Genomic DNA, 23,859 nt, shown 5'->3' on the forward strand with positions numbered 1-23,859 from the left:
CAGAGATAATTTTACAGAAATATACTTCTAAAGCAAATTGGAGAGATAATTTATTCAATAAAATAATGTTTTTATTACAGATTTTGGACCAACCACGATGAACGTTTTCTATATATGTTAATGGAATATGTGCCAGGAGGAGAACTTTTTAGTTATCTGCGCAACATGGGGCGTTTCAACAACAGCACAGGACTGTTTTATTCTGCAGAAATTATTTGTGCAATAGAATACCTGCACTCCAAAGAAATAGTTTACAGAGACTTAAAACCTGAAAATATATTACTAGACAAAGAAGGACATATCAAGCTTACTGATTTTGGATTTGCTAAAAAGCTGGTGGATAGGTAAGTAGGTTTTTGTTACAGTAATTACATTTTGCACATTGAACAGAAGAGAAAAGCTTGCTTTCAGAGCATTTCACTTAATATTCGATGCAGTTCCCGCATGTCAAATACCTTAATTTAAAGGAAAATTATCATCTTGAAATGGCTGCAAGGAAAACCAATATTACACCTTAGGTATAACTAGGAGGAAGATTACAGATAAGCTACTGTAGTAAAATATTTTTGTCTGAGTAATTTTGTATTTTTAAGTTTTCAGTGGCTATCTTGTAAAAAAGGACTTCAGTGAAGTAATATTAGAAAATATTGAGATCTGTGCATCATTATATTAAATGGGACATTAATGCTCAATACACATTGAATTGCTAAGTGTTTTGTAATTCATGTTTTCTTCTGCTTTCCTTTCAAGAGAGGTTTTTTTTTAATGTGGGAATAACATTTGAAAACTGGGTATTGCATTTTTACTAGCCTTTTGCTAAAATGAAACTGCAAAATCTAGACAGAAACAGTAAAGCAAGCTTAGCAGAATTGATTTATTATTTGATTTATTAATTGATTTATTATCACTTTAACTTCTGCCATATTGTCAGCCTTATGTCCATTTCACTAGTGTATGCAAACTTTTTTGGTAGCGCAGAGGTTTTTTTTTTTCCCGCAGTGATTTCTGTGTTCCCTCCATTTGAACTACTCTTCCGAGATTATAATACATGTTCTTAAAAGGAAGCAAGAACTGTCAGTGGGATTAAAAGAAAAGGAGGGGAAGGGAAGGAAAAACTAGCCTTTCATGTTAGAGAAGTGGTGTGACAAGTTTTGCCATTATGCCCTTGGGCCACCTCTTGAAGGAGGCCATATCTGATTGTCCTAGTTGAGGCAGCCTAATAAGCAAGCTAGGTGTTACATAGGTGCTCATCCTCTTCACTCATCTGTTTTCCTGTTTAATGCTGCTTTTGCAACAGCTCAGTGTCTGTGTGACATTCTACAAAATCACTTTGAAATGACGATGGATCTTAGGGATCAAGTCACGTCACAGAGGTCATAAAGGTTGCTCCCCTATGGGTTAAATTCTCATGGTACTGGGTTGCCTTGGCACAGGAGAATGGTAGGCAACTAATAAGTACGCTGGTTCTATTCACCTTTGAGGTCTAAATGTCTGTTTTGAAACCATAATGTTTTAATATCAACATGTTTGATTGAATTCCGTTTCCACTGGTCAAGCAGATAGGTTTAAAAATGTGGGTTTGTTTTATTTTTTACGATTTTATTTTTAAATGAAAACTACTTTTTGCAGGAAGAGGTAAGGCTAGTTCCATGTAAGAAAGTAATACGATCTTTTTATAAGATATTTTCATACAAATTCTTACCACTTCCTTTTTACATGTAGATACTGCCACTTAGTGGTTATTCTTAATTTGGATTTGTGTGGGTTTAAGGTACAACAGATGTAGCCCTTCATTAAATAAAGTGATAGTTCACTTCAGAGTATAGTTTTCAATCCAGGAGATGAATCTATTAAAGTAAATTTGTTCAAATACATTTTAGGACATCAAAAAAGGTTATCGCTACTTCTTTTAACTGTGTGGGGTTTTTGTGCGTCCTACATTGCTGGGGGGGTGGGGCGAGCAGTGAAGTTGAGCAGTTTGTTCTGAATTGAGTCATAGATCACATAGAATACTAAAGTAGTCTTGTATTTGTAGCTGATTTACCTGTAACTGTGCAACAGGTAGTATAAATAGAGAACATTAGAATTGGAAGGAGCAAAGACTTAACCAGTTAGAGCACAAGCAGTTACCTGTGCAAATCTGGTTTATTTGGGTTGGGTTTTTTTGTTTGTGTTTTTGTTGATGGTGTTTGTTTTGTTTTGTTTTGTTTTTTTGTGTTGGGGTTTGGGTTTTCTTGGTTTCGGTCTGTATTCCTCACCTTTGCTGTAGTCATTTTCATAACACTGTTTTTTTTCCCTGTAAAGGTACACAATTATCAGCAATTTATCCACTTATTTTGTTTCATAGTAGCTTATTTTGTTTCATAGACTATTTGATGAGAAGTACAAAGACATGTTTTGTCATCTTTATGCACAGCAAATGTCTGTACACATGAACTTTATATGGAAGAATGTGAATATGTTTATATCTGTATACATATATATAGTATATATGAATTGTGAGAATAAAACACAGTCTATATATTTTTCAAACAGCTGTGAGGAAGCCTGCCACTTAGGACCAGCAAATATATTCTTAGGGAAGGGAAGACAAGATATGTAAAATAAAGCATGGTCTGTAGAAGACCTTGAAAAATACAATTACAATCTTGATACAGAATACTTCCCATCAATGATACTGTAGTTGCTTAATTGATTTTTTCTGTACCTGTTTTTCTTTACATTACAGTGTGTGAAAGGGTGTTCACCATATCCATCTACAGTTAAGCAGCTCTTCAGAGAGTGGGTAGCTCATAGCTTGTGTTCCCATGTGAGAAGCAGCCTGCACATTTACCTGTTTAGTGTATTTTCTGAAGGGCTAGGCTCTAATTTTTTAACCTAGAGAAAGAGGAAATACAGGAGGTTTTCTTGTTTCCTCCTGTTCCTTATTGATTTGTCCTTCTGTTTATCCTTGTTCCTCCCTTTTCAGTCATAGTGTACTCTTAAAAAATTCTAAATTTTTCTTCAAAACAGTCTTTGCTCAGCTGCTGTTTATTTCTTCTCTTTTCTACCTTGGTGTTGCTTAACTGAAGACTTTTCAGTTTCTTGTAAGTATATTCACATAAAATAGATGTGCCACTACTTTAAAAAAAGGGCAGTCAAGAAAAAAAGATGGGGAGGGGATGTTTGTGGTTGTTACCTGAAGAATGTAGAAAGAATTTGCTTTGAACTTTGTAGCCAGTACATGTTTAGAGTTTTCTTTTTCTGGAAAGCACATACCACATATCCACCATGAATAAATGTGTATCCATTAAACACTTTTCTGATCTTTCTCGCTTGCAGGCCTTCTAAATTTGGTTTTGTTTGTTTTAATTCCTGCATTCTTTCAGAGACATATGAAACTAAAGTTCATGGAATTTTATGGTTTTTATGCATAGATTTCTCTGAGAATGTTGTGAAAGTTTTAGGTAAAGTTAGGACTTTTTTTTTTTTTTTTTTTTTTTTTTGAGGAGTGTTAAATTTTATTTGTTCAGTTTAAATTCCTAAAAAAATTCCTCAGTTGTTAAACTGTGAAAGTCTTCCTAGAAATGATTAGCCATAAAGACATTGGGGATACTTCTGCATTGTTACTGAAAATGGTTGTGCCTGGTGACTGGTCTGTGGAGTGGATTGAAGAGAGAAAACAAAACAAAAAGTAAAACAACAAAACAAGACACAGCAAGTCTTGTTTGCAGAGTGTATTGTTTGTCACTGTTTGTGGGCTGGAAACAAAGCAGTCTCCACTGAATATAATTACGGAGAAACTTCCGGACAAGAATGCCAAAAAGTACATTGTTGTTAATCTCCAGCTTGCATGTGAGAAGCCTGTCAGGAACTGCAGAGGTGGAAGCTGAATGATGTAGAATGCTAAAATATATTAAACATAAAGACTTAACTTCTTCAAATAATACTGTTAACAAGTCCTGAAAATATTATTTTATAGCTTATCTTAGTGACTAGAGTAAATTCTTTGGTTTATTTTCATATTTTAAAATGAAATGTTCAAACTTGTTAACTGTTGCTTACCTTCAGCTTTTATCTTGAAAACCCAGGGCAATAGACTTATTCTTGTAGTAGTTTGAGTGACACAGTTTATTCTTATTTTTGTGCTTTCTAATTTATCTTCAAAAAGATTATCTGGAATTTCTGATGAATATGCAACAGTCATGAAATAGTAATGATAAAAAACCCAAATAAACCAACCAACAAACAAAAATCAAAACCCCAAAAAACCAAAAACAAACCAGAAAAAAAAAACCAACCCAAAATTCAAAACCCAGAAAACTTAAATTCCATAAAAAGATGAAGTCATCTTGCTTGATTAATTTAAAAAAATATTAGCTTGTTTAATGACTAACAAATGAGGAAGTCATGATCTTACAGCACAAATACACAACTTTACAAAGAATTTGAGCTTCCTTCAAGTTTTTGTGTAGTTAGTAAACATAAATTTGATTGAAATTAAGTAGATGACCAACTGGTGGTAATAAATTGTATTTCCTAGTGCAGCTAGGGGTCTTCAAGTTATGTTGGCGTTTCCTTAATTTGTGTTTTCCTTTTGCTTGACAGAAAAGATCTTGTTATTAACCTATACTGTAATTGAGGATCATTTTAGATACATTGTTACCATCAAATTATGGAGGTCTTGGAAGTCATGGTCAAATCTTAGACTGATGGGGTTTTTTTTCTGTATGTAAATGACCTTGGTAAAGGATGAAAACCACCAAAGACTGCATCTTTGCTGAATTTAGGGTTTCATAGTTGTGGCAATTTTGGGGGAGGAAGGGATGACCATTATGGGACATTGCCTTGTAAACCATCTAGCTTGTCCATTAAAACATATGTTTTAAAACATATATTTTATATTTTAACAAAACATATGTTATAAAACATATATCTGTTTGCTTCATTTGTATTCCCCTTCTTCCCAAATAAAGTAAAACTGCCAGCTGCTTTATTTGCAGAGCTGCCTAAATTAGTGTAAAAAAAAAAATTAAGACAATGGACTGTAATACAGCCATGTAAAACCTTGTAATACAGGGGTTGTTTTGTTTTAAGAGATAACAAAGCATTGCTACTTTTTCCTAATTACCTAGTCCTTATCTGGACAACTGCTAGATGGCAGTGGTGTGTAAAGCAGTGCTGTACCTAAGGATTTTCTTAAGTATGCTTGAAGTGCATAAAGTTTCTATTTTCTAGCAATAAAAAATATGCCACCTTTTTATGACGAAAATTAAATATGTATTATTTACACTAATGAATGTATTTTCAAGAACTGTGCATAGTGTTGTCCAACACATTCTGACAGTTTACCTGGAGTAATTTAGCTTATTAAAAGCAAGGTTTTCCATATTAAAACCAAAGTTAAAGAAATTCAACTCTGTGCATCATAAACCTGCATTTAAAGTCTTGACTGACTGTATAGTTCCTCTTTCTTGATGTTAAATATTTTTATGAATCAAGGCTAAGTTGTGAAAAACCAAACAGACAAAAGAGAAAACAATAAAAAAAAAAAATAATGTTGACAGTCTGAGATTCCATAAGGTGCATCTTGAATATCCATTTAGGGTTAGGAAAAAGATTTGTTATGTTTAGCAGAACAGTGGTAGGAAAGATCAGATCTTGAAAGGAATATGTATGACTTCTAAAAGTGATTGCTTTTCAATCTAATGCATTTTTCTAGGACCATATTACCAGTTTGATTGGAGAAGATTCTACCTGCACTCACAAATGAAACAATTAGAGGGTTTTTTTGCTGCAAGTTAGAAATTATGTGCAGTGATAATTAATTTTGTCACTATATTCTTTGTCGTATCTTATTATTGATTGGATATAAGGGAGAAATTCTTTACTGTTAGGGTGGTGAGGCACTGGAATGGGTTGCCCAGGGAGGTTGTGAATGCTCCATCTGTGGTGGTGTTCAAGGCCAGGTTGGATGAGGCCTTGGGTATCATGGTTTAGTGTGAGGTATCTCTGCCCATGGCAGGGTGGTTGGAACTAGATGATCTTAAGGTCCTTTCCAACCCTAACTATTCTATGATTCTATGATTAGAACTCTCTGTTAAAATGCAGTATGCTTTCTTCTTTCTTGTTCTGTGCTCTTGTTTCATCCTGTCTTGAACTGTACTTTTTCATAGTTTCATTTTCTGACTGTCTACCTAGGGAAGTGTACAAAGAAGAGTTCACATTTCTGAAAGACATGGTTTCAGAATATTCTTTGTTTCAAAATGTAATTTGGTCTTTGTAAACATTGACTGCTTAGTTTCAATTTATTTCTTGAATTTATAGAACTTGAAATACACATTTCAGTTAGGTAGCAATAGAGCAGTTTTATATCCTGAGCTTACGTTAAGAAAGCTATGTCTAAAAAATTTACACCTTGTAAATATTTTAAACAATTGAATATATAAAATGTTTTCTTTTCCAAGTGATAACAGGCAACATTTCAATACCATTTGAAAAATGTTGCTTAAATTGTGAAAGGAATCCTGCGTATGTCTGCAGCTATTTGCTGATTTAAACTATAACTTTTTTGTCTCCTCCTCTTGCCTTTGTTTTGTTCAAACAAAAAATTTTTCTTTTTGCTGAAATGCGCTAATAAGCTTGCCTTCTGCTGAGCCTGTCAGAAGTACTGCATGAAATCCCAGGGTCTGCAGTTCACAGAGTGACAACAACTGTTAATAATTTCAAGGCAATGTAATAGCCTAATGGATAAAGTACCATACCAACAGTCAGCAAACTGTACACAGGTACTTCCTGCAGCCAGGAAGTTTCTTAATTTCCTTATATCTCAGTTATAGGAGAATTGGCAATTCTCATCGAAGCAGTCTTTTTTTAGGTCTTGTAAAGGTCTTTCTTTTTTTGCTTGTTGGGTTGTGGTGTTTTTTTTTTTTGTTGTTGTTGGTTTTTTTTGGTGTGGGTTTTTTTTTTTTTTTTTTTGGTGGGGTTTTTTTCATTTATTACTACTATTTCAGTTTCAGGTTAATCTGTGTTTGTTTGTTTGTTTGTTTTCCCTCTTCTTTTTCTCCCAGGACATGGACGCTCTGTGGCACTCCAGAGTACCTTGCACCAGAAGTTATACAAAGCAAAGGCCATGGAAGAGCTGTGGATTGGTGGGCTCTAGGAATTCTTGTATTTGAGATGCTGTCAGGGTAAGTGATAATGATTAATATATCACAGCAATATTATATAATAAAGTAATACAGGATTCTTCACTAGTTGTGTTTATGATACTCAGAATAGCAAATTCGGGTTAAATTTATTGTTTATACAAGAGTTCTGTTTCCTGAAGAAAGCAATTGGGAAGGTGTACAAAAGAACATGTATCATTACTGTTATGGGGATTTTTTTAAGGGTTTTTTTGGATGTGGTTTGATGGTTGATTTTGCTTTTTGGGTTTTTTGGTGTTTTTTTTTTTTTTTTTAATCTCAGACTTTTTAACAGCTGCTCTTTTCCTTATCTGTTTTGGAAACCCAGGTTTTGTTGAAGTTTAGATTTTTATGTGCAACATCCTTTATATTTAAAGGGTGAAGAAGAAGACTAACCAGTTTTCTTTGAAACTTCTGTAATTAGTTTCTAGCATAGTGAAATCATATTTGCAGTGGGAGCTTTAGTCATCCAAAATGCACTGTGGCAAGTAGGAAGACTTACTAATACAGCTTGTATTACTACTGAGCACTCGTTTTATTTAAATCACAAAAACAAAAAAAAAAAAAAAAAAGGAACATGGAAAAGCTTGAAATGTCTATTTGGAAATCAGTTGCTTAAACTGTAATTCTCATGTTTTGGAATTTGCTTGATAAGCAGTGTTTCTGAAAGACACAAATTCAAACTGAATAGAGACTTTCTGGCATTAATGTAATTTACTGCTGCTGACTTTAAGTGTTGGGTAGATAAAATTAGCTGTCAATTTGCTCTAATTTCAAAAAAGATATGTTATTCTGAATACTACTTAAATGATTGGTTTAGATAGGGAGAATATGTAATTTTGCTTGTGTACTGAACAAGGCATCTGCATGTTTTTCTTTTTTTGTCTTAGCTATATCATTTGAAGGTACTTAGAAAAAGAGTGGGAATTTTGAAAGAAATCTGTTTTGCTGTGGTCAATGCAGTAGAACAAATGAGGGTGAAAGCAAGTTTTTTATGGCTTTGAAAGAAGCACAGTATCATCAGTATCAGTAACATCAGTTTTAGTTTCATGGTTGTTAGAATGTTTTTGGTACTAGGCGCCTGTACTTCCTCGCTCCCTCAGTGTGTGTCGAGTTGCCTCTGTGGCCTTTTATTCTGGATCTGCAGCCCCACATAGTGGTTGGAATAAAAACATCTTTGCATGGATTTATTCTTTCTTTTCTCTGTACAATACTGTCAGTTCAGGGTAACTTTGGGGATTTCTGGTGTTTGGACAAGCTTGTCAAGTTGCCCAGGCAGTTCCTCCGATGGGCAGTCACTTTGGAGCTCCAATCCGTTGCGTGTGTTTGCTCTGAAGAAGTCCACCCAATAGCATCAAAACTTGGTCCAAAGACAGCATTGCTGCCCACTCTTTGCTTTCTTAATATCCTGAAGGCTTAACATACTGACTACAGGTGTTAGTCAAGTAAGATCTGGTCTCTCGAGTCATTGAGACCTCAAGACTGCAGAGTGCTGAAGTATGACTGCTACATATATTCTACTGAAATATGAGTGGTGTATATTCTTCATAAAAATAGGGGGCAGGTGCAGTCATTTCTATGTGGGATTCTTTGTGTCCTGACACTGTCTGGCTCAAGGGATAAGATTTGGATTCCCCCCAGCTTAACATAAACAGTTTGGTTATAGGGACTCTTAATAAATAGAAATAAATTACACATTTCTAAAAGGCAACTGAGTTCTTACATGGGCTGATTGACAGAGCAGCTGTCTGCTGCACGTGATTTTGTAATGTATTTCGCTACAGTATTAGTGTAGACATTCTCTCCATAATGTTTGGATGCTTCTTTTTACTTTTCAGTCCTCAGGTGGAGTCCTTATCCAAAGCTGGGACAGGGACTCCATCCAAGTTTTCTTGGTTGTGGTTTTGGTTTTGGATTTTTTTTTTTGTTTGTTTGTTTGTGGTTTTTTTTTTTTTTTGTTTTGTTTTTTTTGGGGGGGGGTTGGTTTTCCTTTTCTTGTGTTTTTTTTTTTGTGGGTTTCTTTTTTTTTTTTTTTTTTTTCTAGGGGATGGAGGTTGATACTACTTATTTAGGATTTTCAAGATTCCAGGGTTTGGGAGGTTGAGAAGGGCAGGGACTGTGGCTTATGTGTGATTTCTTTAGGAGGGCAGGTTGTGATATCGGGCATATGCTTTTTGCATTTTATCAGCTTTTTGCTGATGGCAATAATACTGCTGTTGGCAGTAGTGTTTTATGACTCTTCTTCACCAACTCAAGATGTGGCTTGGTATTTACTATTAAGACTTTTAATGCAAAACCAGTCCTTGGTAACTTAATCCCTCGAAATTCAACGATTTGAGAATTATTTGAAGGTGAACAAAACCTGACTTCAAGACCAAATTGTTATCTGCAAGTTACTGAAGACATTTGGCAGCTATTTCCTGAAGTTATTCTCTCTGAACCCCGAAAGCAATTGAAAATAATTGGTAGATGTGTGTAAGGAAATGGTCTCTCTAAAACCAACCAAACAAAGCCACACTTTCCTGTTCTGCAGTGTCTTATTTCTGTGACTTAATCTCTAGAGGCCCATGGAATTCTAAATCTGCACACACTATATTTAAGGCAAGGTCTGTTTAGGTTTAAGATAGTAAAATATAAGAATAAAATATAGAAGAACAGGGAGAACCATGGGTGAGAAGAGATCTTTACAGCACAGATTAGTAGTACCAAATTCATAGAGTTAATCTAAACAAGCTAAACAAACTGTCAATAGAAATCATTGAAAGATCTCTTTGAGTAAATGTGTTCTGTTAAAATCTGTCATAGAGGAAAATAAACTTATTATTTAACATTAGGTCATAATTGTACGGTCATCAGATGTGTAGCTAACTGAATTTTCTGACTTAATGAGGACTTTGTGTTTTTCATTTTTGCTTTGGTGATCATATGTGATGTGCTGATCTGTCATTTCAGGTAGCTAATTGTTCCTTTCTACAGTTTTGCATTCTCTGACTTGTGTGTTTTCCCTTGAGCTTTTACAACTTCCCATATTCAGTGCTAAAACTATGTTATCTTTGAGACCAATGCCAGTGCCATTGTTATGCAACAGTTAGCAAAAGGAATGGTTTGCAGCTGTTGTCCCATATGCAGAGATTTTTTTGTTTTGTCTTGTTTTGTTTTTCTGCTTTTCTATTGATGGCAAAAAGGCAGCTGTTTATGTTACGGTGTGAAGATAGTCTGAAACTCAAGGGGGGTTTTGTTGATTTATTAGGTAGTTTCCAGCACAATACTTGTTTTGTCTAAAAATCCATGCTGTGTTGAAAATAGACGTTTACAAGTAGTTTCAAATTCAAGTTGGTTTGTTTGTAAAAAAACTATGTCATCTTTCAAAGCTGTTCTCATTTGCATACAGTTTGAATGCACTTTAAGCAGTCTTGCCATTAAACTAATATAGAACCAAATGTGATTTAACTTTCTTGCAGGAATTCTAGACATAGTAATTTCAGTTTTTCAAAGTGGGAAAGGAAAGAGCAATTTAACCAAAAGTAAATATGTAAAAACTTATACATACTTGTTCTTGATTTTACACCACAGTAGTGTACACAATGTAGTAGTACTTTTTTATCCTTATGCACACAGCTTTTCTGAACTATACTGATGGAGATGTGAAAATACTTTAAACATTGGACTTTAATAGTGTTTGGAAGTTATTAATATGGTTGATACTCAAAATGCCTTTATTCTGTAGGGGTTTTGAGGCAGAAGCATAGTAAAGGGGATGCTTTGGTCATGTTACGGAAGTTAAGGTGGCACTGAGATTAGTGAATGTGTAGTTAGTTATTTCATTCCCCTAACAGGTTTCCAGTGGTAACTTCTGAAAAGGTGACTGCCACTTTGAAAAACTGTTGGCACTTGCGCTAAGCTGCTTATACCAACTGTAATGATGCACCTATATTCTGAGCCTCTTGCAGTAATCAGGGGATGTGTTACATTAGTAAAGGAAGCACAACAGAAAATACTCTTGCTTCTTATTGGAGCTGTAAAACAAGTACTCTTTGCTCATAACTTCATGAATGTTCTAGACAATTCTAAGTTTAGAATTTTAATTGCATCTTGATCATCTTTGGAAGATTATGAAATTAGTACTTCATCTTTCCCACACAGAAAGACAGCTGCACTTTGAGAGAATTTCAGGTTCTGAACAGTCTTGTCTTTTTCAAAGCTTCTCTAAGAAGATATATACATGAATTCAAGAAGTACAGTTATGAACTGAACTGAACAATCTATATTCATATGAGGATGCTTTAGAAACTAGTGAATAAGCGTATGTAAGGGTATGTCTGCAGTTATAGGGCAAGATCAAAAATGGCAATGTTGTTTTGGAAAGTATACCATTGAGTTTTATAGATAAAGGCAAAACATTTTAACACTGAAATATTTTTCATACTTGATTAATTATTCTGCTAATGTAACAAAAACATCTCTCGTAATATTCAATTTTAGTTCTGTGTTCAATATATTGCATAATTTTTTTTCTATTTTTCAATAGCAGATTTAGGTTATTCTTCAAGCTAGTATTTGATTAATGATGCCCTACCAAAAATAACTATGTAATCAGTGATTTCTGAGAGGAATTACTATAACATAATACTGTTTATAAAGTTTTTGGAAATTCTTTTTCTAACCTCAAAATTTTGCTGTATTAAAATAGGTTTCCTCCATTTTTTGATGATAATCCGTTTGGTATATATCAGAAGATTCTTGCTGGCAAAATAGATTTCCCGAGGCATTTGGATTTATATGTAAAGTAAGTCCATGACTCCCAACACTGTCTTTTATATTCTATACACCTCCTTAGTACTGTTTCTGAAGGATCTTTGTAGAAGGTTTTGTAAAACACTGTCCTGGGTTCAGCAGTAGCAGTCATTTTTCTCCTTCTCAGTAGCTGGTGCAGTGCTGTGGTTTTGACTTTCAGCCTAGGAACAGCACTGATAACACCGATGTTTTTAGTTGTTGCTAAGTAATGTTTACTCTGACCAAGGACTTTCTCAGTCTCATGCTTTGCCAGGGAGGAAGGGAAGCCGGGAGGAAGCAGACGCAGGACACCTGACACAAATTAACCAAAGGGGTATTCCATACCACAGCACGTCATGCCCAGTATATAAACTGGGGGCAGTTACCTGGAGCTAGATCACTGCTTGGGTCGGGCTGGGTATCAGTCAGTGGATAGTGAGCGGTTATATTCTCTTCCCTTGTTATTCCCCTTATAGTTATTATTATTGGTGGTAGCAGTAGTAGTTTTGTATTGTACCTTAGTTACGGGACTGTTATCTCAACCCGTGGGAGTTACATTCTTCCGATTCTCCTCCCCATCCCTCAGGGAGCGGGGGGGAGAAAGAAGGGGGAGGAGTGAGGTAGCAGCTGCATGTTTCCAAGTTACTGGCTGGGCTTAAACCATGACAAGCACCATGTTGGAAAATATTTTAGATTACATTTATTCTTGCAGTCCAAGTAAAACTATGTCTTTGTTAGGCTTCAAACTGGAGATACAGTTCTAAGATAGTATCTGCACTTCTTACTTTTCTGCATATTTTAGAATATTAAATGCTGTTCTACCTTTTACAGAGCTTATTGGTATCAGGTTAGTGCCTGACAGAAAGAAAAGAGGAGAAATATGAGGAGATAGATAATTTAATATGAGTAACAATTAGGAGAGCAGGAAGCGAACACTAAACTGTTCCTTTGTGTGCATGTGTACCAGCTAAAGCACTCTCAACATAACTACCTGAACAAACTCTTGATACTTCGCAAGTTCCAGTGTAAAATCAACTTCCACTTCTGATAGCAGGGCCCCAGTTCAGTATGCAGTATTAAATATTCATATGTGCATTTTATTCATCGCATTTTGCAATTGCTGTGGGCATATTGCAGATTAAATGCTTTTCCCATTTAAAAAAACCAGAATTGCAATTTTTTAGTAAACATTAGAACAGAGGAAGTGCAATCAGAAGCAGAGATGATTAAGACAGAAAATTATTCATACATTCCCAGGTTAATCATTGAAGGTGTTTTGATGCAGTGACCTTAGAGATGGCACTTACTTACTGCCTCCACAAGATAATAGATAATAAAATGTTGGACAGATCTCATTAGATTTGCTGTACAATGACCTTTTATGAATTCTTTTAGAAAAATAATTATTTAGGGAGGATTTTTTAAGCCTCTTTGGAATCATCAGGTGCACTGAATCAAGCACATCTACATCACCGTGTGCTGATTAGTGTTTCATATTTGTGTCTGCTCTTAACAGAGTTTTCCCTTACGATCTTGAGACTATTCTCAATTTAGTGTAGTCTTATTGTCTGATCTTCCTAACCCAGTCTGTCTTGGGAAGAAAATTGAGTATCTCACATAACATTGTGTGCACTAAAGTGTAAGAGTGTGCCCGGAAGATGAACAGCTCAAATTAGGTTATTATCATTAGCAACCTGTCTAACATGGAGAAAGCATTTAAAAGGAGAGAAGCTGTTAGCTTCTATTTGTGCTCAAGATTCACAGACCAACACTGATTTCTACTATCCAGAGGATGTCTGGTCCTGTGAAGTTTCCTAATTATGGTAGTAAGCATGTATATGTAGGTTTTGGTCTTCAGTCTAGATATGACTGCCAATAAACTGTAGGACACATTAATCAACATAGTTGTTGATGCACCTCTTTCCCAGCTTTTCTTATTCAGTTGTTCTTTCAGTGTGTGCTTGGCAGCTCATTCCCGCTGCATCCTGCCTTTAAGAGGTCTCATGATATTCTAGCTTTGTCTTTCCTCATTTCACACTTTGGTTTTGGGTGGTCTCATTCATTTGCATTTTTTCACCTGCTTTCTGCAGTGAGTTGTTAGCATAATGTATCTCTCTTGTTACATCAACCCCTCTTTTAAAATCAAAATATGCAGAACTGGATAGTCTTGACATCTGTGCACCACTGGCTTAAAGCAAGTGCCAAGATTATTTTATCCTAAGAAGACAGTCTACTTCTTAGCTTGTTTGTATCCTGTTTGCGTTCTCTCTTCTTCCTATCAGTTGGTATCTCAGCAAGGTTGAAGACTATCCTGGGTCCTGTCCCATTCAGGCTATGTCTGAAGTATTAGTGCTATATATTTATAATAATTGAAGTTTAACACTCTGGTCTTGCACAGCAAAAGTATTTTCCTTTTTGGACTCTGAGAAAACTTTTCTACCTAGATGTACTACATAAACCTGATGTTTTTCTACCTGCCTGCCACCATCACCCTCCCATACTTTTAACCTTTTGAACCTTTGCTTTCCCTCCTGCTGCGTGCTTCTGTGTCTTGCATAAGTGCTGTTCTTTCTAGACTGAGCCAGCATCTCTTCACATTTTTCATTACTGTGTCCCTATTTTTAGCTGCCTTGCAATATGATCAGATGTTTTCTCCAAATCTGTTGTCCTATATACATGAAGTCCTTGACATATTGACCATTATTTCAGGTCTCTTTTGAAAAACAGCTTCTGCCATGATGGTGATGATAAATTAATCGACTAGAAATTAAAAAATAAACCTGTTGGTGGAGTTTTGGATTACTTCATTTCTGATAAAACATAATTATTAGGCTCCACCTATTTCTTTGGCCACTAATGAGTTTATAAGTTATTTCGGGAATATTTTGATTTTTTTTTTTTGTTTTGGTTTTGGAGGGTTTTTTTTTTGCTTTTTGTGAGGTTTTCTTAGCAAAGACAGTTTTGGAAAGTACCAAGTCAAGCATGAGTGCTACAGCAGTTTAAGGGTAACTGGTCTAGAAAGACCTTAATGTAGAATTTCACTCCCCAAATGCAAAGTGCAATGTATCTGTCAGATGGACTTTTAACATGATCATTTCTAAATTATTCTTTAGAAACTGTGTAATAAAGAATCACTAAACTATCTGTTACTTGCTTCAATTAAATGGACATTTGTTCTTCTGAATGCAGCAAATGTATTCATCTTTGGTGACAACAGTATCACTGACCAATGTCATCCTTTAATTGTTGTTTTCTAAGATAAAATTTTGAAGGAAGCCAAGAATGAATGACCCATTGTATGTTTTCTGGTTATATAGGAACAGGAAACTCCATGATTTACCTTTGGTCATAGAGCCTGTGAATCTAGTTCTGGGTTTCTGGATTTCTTTTTAGTCCTGCATCTGTTTTAGAGTCTGCTTATAGCCATTCTTGTAGTCTTCTCCATAAGGAATAGTCTTCTCTGCAAAGACTGAAAAGAGGTATTTCTGTAAACGTCACTGTAAAAGGAGTCAGTCATATGATTTAATGTAATCCAAGCATTGATAGGCTGGAATGATCATGAGAGTTTTAAAAATTGCTTTCTACCTTGACTTTTTATTCTTCGTTTATCTGCCAATTGAATATTTTTCCGGTTGAATTTTAGAACTACATTTCTGCCAAATACAACAGCTTTTCAAGCAGCCTAGCACATTCACTCTCAATTCATACATTCTTTGTGTATGCACTTTCGTGATTTCAAGGTTAGGTGACAGAATGCTGTTTTTTTTCTGGGTTAGTAGATGTGACAGGGATGGAGAGATGCAGGTGTGTTATTAATATGTTTACATTTTCTGTAAATAAAGCTGCTGGGTTTTTTTTTAACCTTCTGCAAATTAAAAATTGGAATTAGATGTGCTTTGTAGATCTCCAGCATTTTGTGCAGTATTACATCTCTCAGGTCTATTTGAGGCTGTAGAAAGAAGAAAGATGGCTAAACTTTTGTTCATTTCTGTCATTAATACTTTATGCCATGAGGCCAGGATGCTGTTGTTCTAAAAGTGAGAACAAAGTAATCTCTTGAGATAAAAAGTAACTGTTCATAGAAATATGAAGCCAGATTTTTTTCTCAACTCCTAAGTAACCAAGCTAACTGTGTGATACTCGATTTATGTTGGAATTTTTTGGTGCTTAATATTGAAAGCTCTTTGCTATTAATATTGAAATCCTTTATGTCTCTAAACTTGCATTCATCTTTTAAAATGTTTATTTAGTTTTATGTAGAACTGTTCAATAAACTAGAATTTCAAGGGATGTTTTTGATTTTCAATTAGGTTAAAGCTTATAGATGTTACTAGTTTTAAGCAGATGACTGGCTCTTCCATGGTTTCTCTGAATATGTAGTAGCCACAGAATTTTATATACGTTAGAGTTGTGTTCTGCCAGATAGGCTTGAGATAAATTTTGAGATTTTAAATGCCCAGCAAAACACAAAAAATACAAAGAAAGATATGGTGCTATTTGAGGGGGGAGAGAGAGTTTTTCTCCTTTGTTTCTTTAAAGAGTTTAAAAAGAACTTCCAAAATTCAGCAAGACCCTTTTAGAACAAGTTATTCCTTTTTATTATTCAGTCTTAAGTGTCTAAAATATGAAGGAAATGAATAAGTAAATTATACACAGTATTGGCTAGTCAAAGGGAAGTATGCTCATATTCTGTAACATTTTGTATGACAGTAAAATATCAGTTACCTTTGTTTAACAGAGAACATGTTTTCTTTACTGCAGAGACCTTATTAAGAAGCTGCTTGTAGTTGACAGAACAAGACGATTAGGAAATATGAAGGTCAGTATAAAATGTAACACAGAACAAAGCACAAGTTTGAAAGAATTCTGTAGGAAAGATTTAGAACAGCTCTTCTATGGCTTTTGTTTTTATAAGCATGAAATTGAGACACATTTTCCCATACATTACTAAGAAACCCTACTTGTTTAATGATTAATTTGAAGACTTGGTGCTAAATCCTGTAGCTTATTTGAGTCTTCCTTTGGAGCTGTTTAATCCCAGAAGGAGCACTAATAAAATTTGAAGCTTGATTTTAAGATGAATAAGGGTTGTTGTACCACGATGTTTGGTCGTTGTCCTGGTAGTTTGATGATGGGGCTGATTAAGCACAGTCAGATAGTCTTGCACCAAGAAGAATCCTATTGCAAATAGACTTAGAAGGCAATAGCTTACTAGTTAAAAATCTGCTCGCATCTCAGGTAGCATTCCAGCCTACCCCAGAAATACAGCTATATCTGTGATATGTCAAGATGGAACACAAAGCAGTCTGGTGAATTCTGTGAGATGTCCTGATCTGGTACTACTTGTAAGGCACAGAAGATGACAGCTGTGCTAGAAGCTTAGTTGATTTTGCAGCTGTGCAGCTATGGTTGGTAATGCAGTGAGAAGTTAGCTGCATGTGAACTAACTCACGTGCTTTAACAGGCTAGCTAAACCACATTAATCCTTTATTCATTGAGTTGTTAGCTTCGTTAGAGTGTTGCAGATACCTAAATTAACCTGTGTAATGTTTTAATTCTTTAGAGACAGGTAAAACTTCTACTTCCTTGGGCAGGAGGTTACAGCTTTGCTTTTTTGTACGATGACCAGTTATATATAAGTATAGATGCCAGAACCTGCTGCCCAAAGGTCCTTTTCAGAGGCTTTTGTGGCACAAACTTAGACTGATAAGAAAAGCCAGGGAATAAATGTTTTTCTTATCCTTCAGAATCCTTTGCAGTGTTTTTGGGAGTCAGCAGGGGGATTAAACCCAAACTTTCATTAGCTAAAAATTTAGAAAGATATCAGCCAATGAAAACTTCCATGTCTTTTGACAATTTTGAAGAAAAACAAAAACAAAAACAGACTTTGATTTTTCAAACATTGATTTTGGGCAATGTGTTTGTTTGGCTGGGGGTTTTTGTTGGGGTTTGGTTTTGTTTGTTTGGAATTTTTTTGTTTTGGGTTGGGTTTTTTTGCCTTTTTTAAGTCTCTGATTGTTTGATTTGTTGGGAATTTTTCCCTAGAATTGGCTAAAATGTTAGAATCAAAGACAGTTCTAATTAGAAGCAGAATTTGGGGTAGGGGCAGTAAGTCAGTCTCTAGTCTGATCCTTTTCCTTAATCAAAGTTGGTTTAAAAAGACTTAAAATCCATTGGACATTTTCTGGTGAAGCATTCAATGAGATCTACTTTTGTGGGGGAACTAGGTGAGAAATTATACTCTCCTTGTTGAATCTTTGGATGTGCATGTGGATAGTCCCACTCCATATAGATCTGAAAAAAAAACCCAAAAAAACCCAAAGGTATGGTATGCTTCATTTCATGGAGCTACATGTGTTATGAACTTTGAGTGTGCATTAAAATAGTGCTGTGATCATGCCTGAGACAGAGAACCATCTGATTTTCTCCAGTGTTTAATGCCTCAGAAATGAACCTGTGCTTGAATCAAGCTTCGTCCTGGGGAGGGGAAGGAAAAGAAAAAGGGAAACAAAACAAAACAAAAGCAAAGCATTTTTGTTCGTTATGTGCATAATCAAAATAGTCATGCCAGAGAGAATTATCATTACAAGACAGATATGCTTTTAACCATATATCTAAAATGAAAAAAGTGCTTTTATATATATACTTTTTTAACAGTACTGAAAACCTCTTGTTGTCAGCACTAAATGTCTGTAATATTTGATACAACTATGAGCTTACCAGATGTGATTTTTATTTAAGACACCATCAACTTCAGTTGTTTTTCTTTTAATTAGTGTAAGAATTAGAGGAATTCTCTAAAATGTTGGAGAAAACAGAAGTGGATGGAACTGCAGTGAATGGTTTTGCGATCTTCCTTGAGTCAGAAGAATGCTGCTTTAAAAAAAGAAAAAAAAAAAAAGGCAGAGAGAGAGAAATTTGGATCTTTTTGCTGGAATTAGGGGCCTGCTAGGGAAATACAAATTTATCCTGTAGAATTTTTTAATGATTATTACCTAAAAAAAGAAAAAAAGGTTGCACGGACCAGTAGTCTACCTTGATACCACAGTTCTTATGATGCAATACATGGTTTGGCATACATGCAACTTACTAAATATTTAATTTTATTTTTTTCTTTAAAGAATGGAGCAGATGATGTGAAGAGACATAGATGGTTCAGGTCTATAGATTGGGATGCTGTACCTCAAAGGAGACTAAAGGTATATTATGCAAAATACTGTATAGGATATCGCAACCAGAAATCATTGTTTGTTTAAGCTGATCTGTTGAGGTTTTTGTTTCCTGTTGCATCTGTGTGCTCAGATGTGTGTATGGGTATGTGTGTATATGAACACATCAATAATTATATGCATATTTTTCCCTTTTACACTGCAGAATTAATTATAGGATTGTCCACTTGCATTTTTGTCTATATGCAAAATGTTTGTAAAAAATCCCTACATTGTTTGCTGAAGCTTAGTTAACATTTAATTCTCAGTTTTTGAATTTTGTTATTTTTTTATAGGTGGTTGTTTCATGTGAGGGGATTGGTGACTTACTGGTTTGATTTTTGTTTTGATTTTTTCATTGACCTTGTCTGTAAAAGTGTTTTACTCTGGGCTTTACATTTTTGTGCCAAGTTCAATTCATGTAAATTCTTTAATAAAATGTAAAGCATATGGGAGTAGGAGGAGTAGAGAAGATGAGAGAAAAGGATTTATGAATGTGATACATATTTTATAACAGCACCAAATTCTAGTATTATGAGGGTAGATGTTTTCAAAAGCTATCAACACTGTAAAATGCTTTTTAAAGTTTTAAAACTGCCTTCTTTCTTTCCTTCCTTAAAAGCTATAGTACAACTTCTTACTAGTGATTTTTGGTAGCATAGGTTGTTATATGCATTCAATCAAATATGAATTAAATGTGTGATTCTCCTTTGCATTAGTTTCTTACAATGAATTTACACAGTATCACACACAGTATGCTAGAGATTGGAAGAGACCTCAAAAGATCATCTAGTCCAGTCCCCCTGCTGGAGCAGGAACACCTAGATGAGGTTACACAGGAATGTGTCCAGGCGGGTTTTGAATGTCTCCAGAGAAGGAGACTCCACAACCCCCCTGGGCAGCCTGTTCCAGTGTTCTGTCACCCTCACTGAGAAGAAGTTTCTTCTCAAGTTTAAGTGGAACCTCCTGTGTTCCAGTTTGTACCCATTACCCCTTGTCCTATCATTGTTTGCCACTGAGAAGAGCCTAGCTCCATCCTCGTGACACTCCCCCTTTATATATTTATATACACTAATAAGGTCACCCCTCAGTCTCCTCTTCTCCAAACTATGGAGACCCAGCTCCCTCAGCCTTTCCTCATAAGGGAGATGCACCACTCCCTTAATCATCTTAGTTGCCCTGCTCTGGACTCTCTCCAGCAGGTCCCTGTCCTTCTTGAACTGAGGGGCCCAGAACTGGACACAATATTCCAGGTGCGGTCTCACCAGGGCAGAGTAGAAGGGAAGGAGGACCTCTCTCGACCTACTGACCACCCCCCTTCTAATACACCCCAGGATGCCATTGGCCTTCTTGGCCACAAGGGCACAGTGTTGGCTCATGGTCATCCTGCCGTCCACTAAGGATCCCCAAGTCCCTCTCCCCTACACTGCTCTCTAACAGGTCGTTCCCCAACCTATATTGGAACCTGGGGTTTTTCTGGCTAGATATCATAAATTGAGTTCTTGCAACATAGATAAGAGATGAAAATGTTCTTGATGTGTTCTTGTAGACATCCTAATACAAAGTTATAGGTAACTTTTTTCATTAAATCCACATTTTCTTTAAATGCATGGATTTTATTTTATTTTTAATGATTAGCTTTATGTAGATCTTTTGTAATGAAGTCATATTTTTAAACTATTTACTGTAAATTCTGGTCACACAAAGCCACAGAGAACAAAAACTGAATGATAACATGTTTTGTAAGTATTTAAACTTTGAAGGTGTTGGCAAACTACTGAATTACCAAATAAATAACAAACACATAATATTAAACACTGAAAGTTAGAGGTACAAATCCAGAGTCTCAGGTCAAAACATCCTGTGTGTTGCATTTTCATGTAAAAAGAATGTCGCCATGGCATTTAGATTATTATGAATCTAAAACTTGTTTCTTAATCTTTGTGATGGCTACTTTAAGCTCTTAAAAGACAAGATGCTGCTTAATTATACATCAGAACGAGGATGTTAATTGAGTCAGAAGTTTACTTCAGTATTTCTAGAGGCACCTATATTCTTCAGAATTAGTTTTCACAATCTGTATTTTATACTGAAGAAGAGATTAAAAATATGAAATAATGGATACAGTGCTCCATTTTCCTTGTAAAATCTGTGAATTTGCCTACTGTATGTGACATATTGATTCACGGTCCTGACAAGATCTTAAATATTAGTATTACATAAATGATACTATTGGCTGAAAGAGAGAAAATACTTCTCTGAATCTAAAATAGAGGATTTTTCTTTCTCACCTTTTTTTTTTCTTTTTTTTGGGGGGTGGGGGAGTGGAGGGTGAGGGTGGGTGTGAGGCTTTCCTGCACAAATACTTATGGGGGGGTGGGGGTACCAGGCATTTCCCACAGTGGAGTAGATAGTTCTCTAGGGCAGACTAGATGCAGCGTGTTTTCTTAAGCAGCTTCTAAAACATCACAGTATACTGTGACTACACATGTAGAAGTAGGACTTTGCTTTTGGTTGAAGCTTAAAAGTACCATCTTTAAGGGACCCTTTCTTTCCCATTGAAAACTTGCTGATGGCATTGTTTAAAACTAAGAAGCCCAAAAGATCGGATAAGATCTCAGAGCTAGAAGAAGCCAGACTCACCTTTTGAGAAGATGCAGAATAATGGTTTGCTTATTTGATAGTTCTGTCTGTGGTATGACTTTTATTAGCCAGTTTTGTTATTGGCCTTAAGGTTTTCTTAGCCAAAAGTGTTTTATTCGACTCATGACAATAGTTAAGCTCTCTGTTACTGAGAAGGGGATAGAGAGATGAATGTCCTTTGAGAAAAGAAAAAGGGTTTGGCCTACATTGACCTCTGCTCCAGAAACGAGCTTTATCTCTTTGCCTGTGGCTGGAGAGGCAGAATCATCTTGATGTTAGATACAAGACAAGGAAAAAAACCACTGCTACTGTGAAGCTGGTGAGCAGTAGTAGAAATCCAAAGGGTCCTCTGAGAAAAGAAGTAGAAAACAAATATTTCTCTTGGCACCTCCAAGTTTTCTTATAAAGTTCCATTTGAATTAAGATGCTTTTACAGACATCCTTGTGAAGTGAGTTTTTGCAGTGCAGCAATTTCTTTACATGCTTCGGTTTATTGCTAAGCTAGGAAAGAGCATAGTAGGTAGACACAAATTAGTCATTTACACCTCTAAAAGCAATCAATCAGTTTGAAAGTGGTGAAGATGAGGTTTTTTTCCTGCAATTAGAAAGCAGTTACCCACACTGTTATCAAGACTCTTTCTTAGCTGAAAGGAACCTGATGTGATTACACACTTTTTTGCTTATAGGCTATGGAAAAGGAGTGAGGAAGGAGAGTGGTAGATCTTGCTGTAATGGCAGGTGCCTGGAAACTTAGTTGCAGTAATCTTTTTCAGTAGTTATGTTCAGTCTGCAAAGCAGCTGGAACTTGGGTGCTAAATAAAATAGGTATCTGTATTATAATTGTCTTAACCACAATATAGACAAAGCATTGGAACATGTCTCTTGCTGCAAGCGTCCTTCTCTCATGCCATTCATTATTTGTGTAAAAGGTGAATTTCTATAAATATGTTTATCAGTCTTTTACAGAATTCTGCTTTAATATGATGGAGAGGAGCTCACTGAGGAAACCTGAGGAAACTGTGCTAACGTTTTTGTTGTGCTTGTTCTGACTAGCCTCCCATAGTGCCGAAAGTATCCAATGATGGGGATACTTCCAATTTTGAAGCTTACCCTGAAGATGACTGGAACAAGATACCTCCGGTACCCCCTAAAGATCTAGAAATTTTCAAGAACTTCTGACTGTGACATCTGCACTTATGAGGTATGTCCAAATATTGGGAGTCCTCTCAAAACATTGAAGGTCTGTGAGTGAGAGCTGTATGCAGAAATTACATCATCTGCTCCATAACAGTGATTAATACTCCCTTACAGCGCTTAAAACCAACGTGAATCACAGTAATACTGTTGAAATAAAATGCTGGTAAGCAAGTTTACGGAATGACAAAGGTAATTTATCTCACAGGCTTTGGTGTTCTGTGATGAAGAGTTATTTGTGTACAGATATTTAAGTCCCTCTGTCCTTAAAACTTTTTAAATAGTGTCAGAAGCAGATATCTGGATTGATTTGACAGTTAAGGAAATGTGATTGGTTTTGATTGCAAGATTTTCATACTAAGAGTGAAAACTCTAGTTAGAGAAATAAGATTGTCAGATTAATTCTGTACACTAAATCATGTCTTATAACTGTGCTAGGTTGATATTTGTCATTCAATTCACATGCTCCTCTTTGTATTTTGTGTTCCTTTTTCATTATATTTTGTCTTAGAAATTGGAAGGAAGTTGAAATGCTAACAGCAAGTCTGAAGAAAAATGGAGTTCATATGTAAATGAAGAATTTTTGTGGATAAGAATGATACTGCATTCAAATATGCATATTAGTGTATAGTAAATACCTAAAGAGTTGGAGGCAGGCAAGAATAATTTTTGCTGTAAACATTTGTTATTAGTAAATTGTAATATTGATAGTCTATTCTGAAGTAGACTCACTAAAATAGTGTATTTTAGGATTTTATTTTTTTTTTTAACTTATGGTTTAGTTAAGTTTCCTGCTATTCCCAGATCCTTTTTGCATAGTTAATTCATAGACTTAATTTTATAAGTTTATACTAAACTTGTGTAATTAAAAGCAC

The 23,859-nt window shown here is 35.4% G+C and overlaps 1 protein-coding gene across 1 annotated transcript in view; it reads left to right on the top strand.

The window, feature by feature from the left end:
• Positions 1 to 23,046, top strand: part of PRKX (protein kinase cAMP-dependent X-linked catalytic subunit) — a gene marked incomplete at its 5' end in the record, with an annotated part of 58,059 nt that extends 35,013 nt beyond the window's left edge. Inside the window, 6 exons of the mRNA XM_080613257.1 lie at positions 81 to 344; positions 7,050 to 7,169; positions 11,857 to 11,952; positions 16,701 to 16,758; positions 19,061 to 19,138; positions 22,844 to 23,046. Of these exons, the coding sequence (XP_080469383.1) occupies positions 81 to 344; positions 7,050 to 7,169; positions 11,857 to 11,952; positions 16,701 to 16,758; positions 19,061 to 19,138; positions 22,844 to 22,969 (742 nt within the window). The 3' untranslated portion in view covers positions 22,970 to 23,046. The remainder of the gene's footprint in view (positions 1 to 80; positions 345 to 7,049; positions 7,170 to 11,856; positions 11,953 to 16,700; positions 16,759 to 19,060; positions 19,139 to 22,843) is intronic.
• Positions 23,047 to 23,859: the final 813 nt, after the last annotated feature.

Source organism: Psittacula echo, assembly GCF_963264785.1.
Source record: "Psittacula echo genome assembly, chromosome: 3".
Taxonomy (NCBI): Eukaryota; Metazoa; Chordata; class Aves; order Psittaciformes; family Psittacidae; genus Psittacula; species Psittacula echo.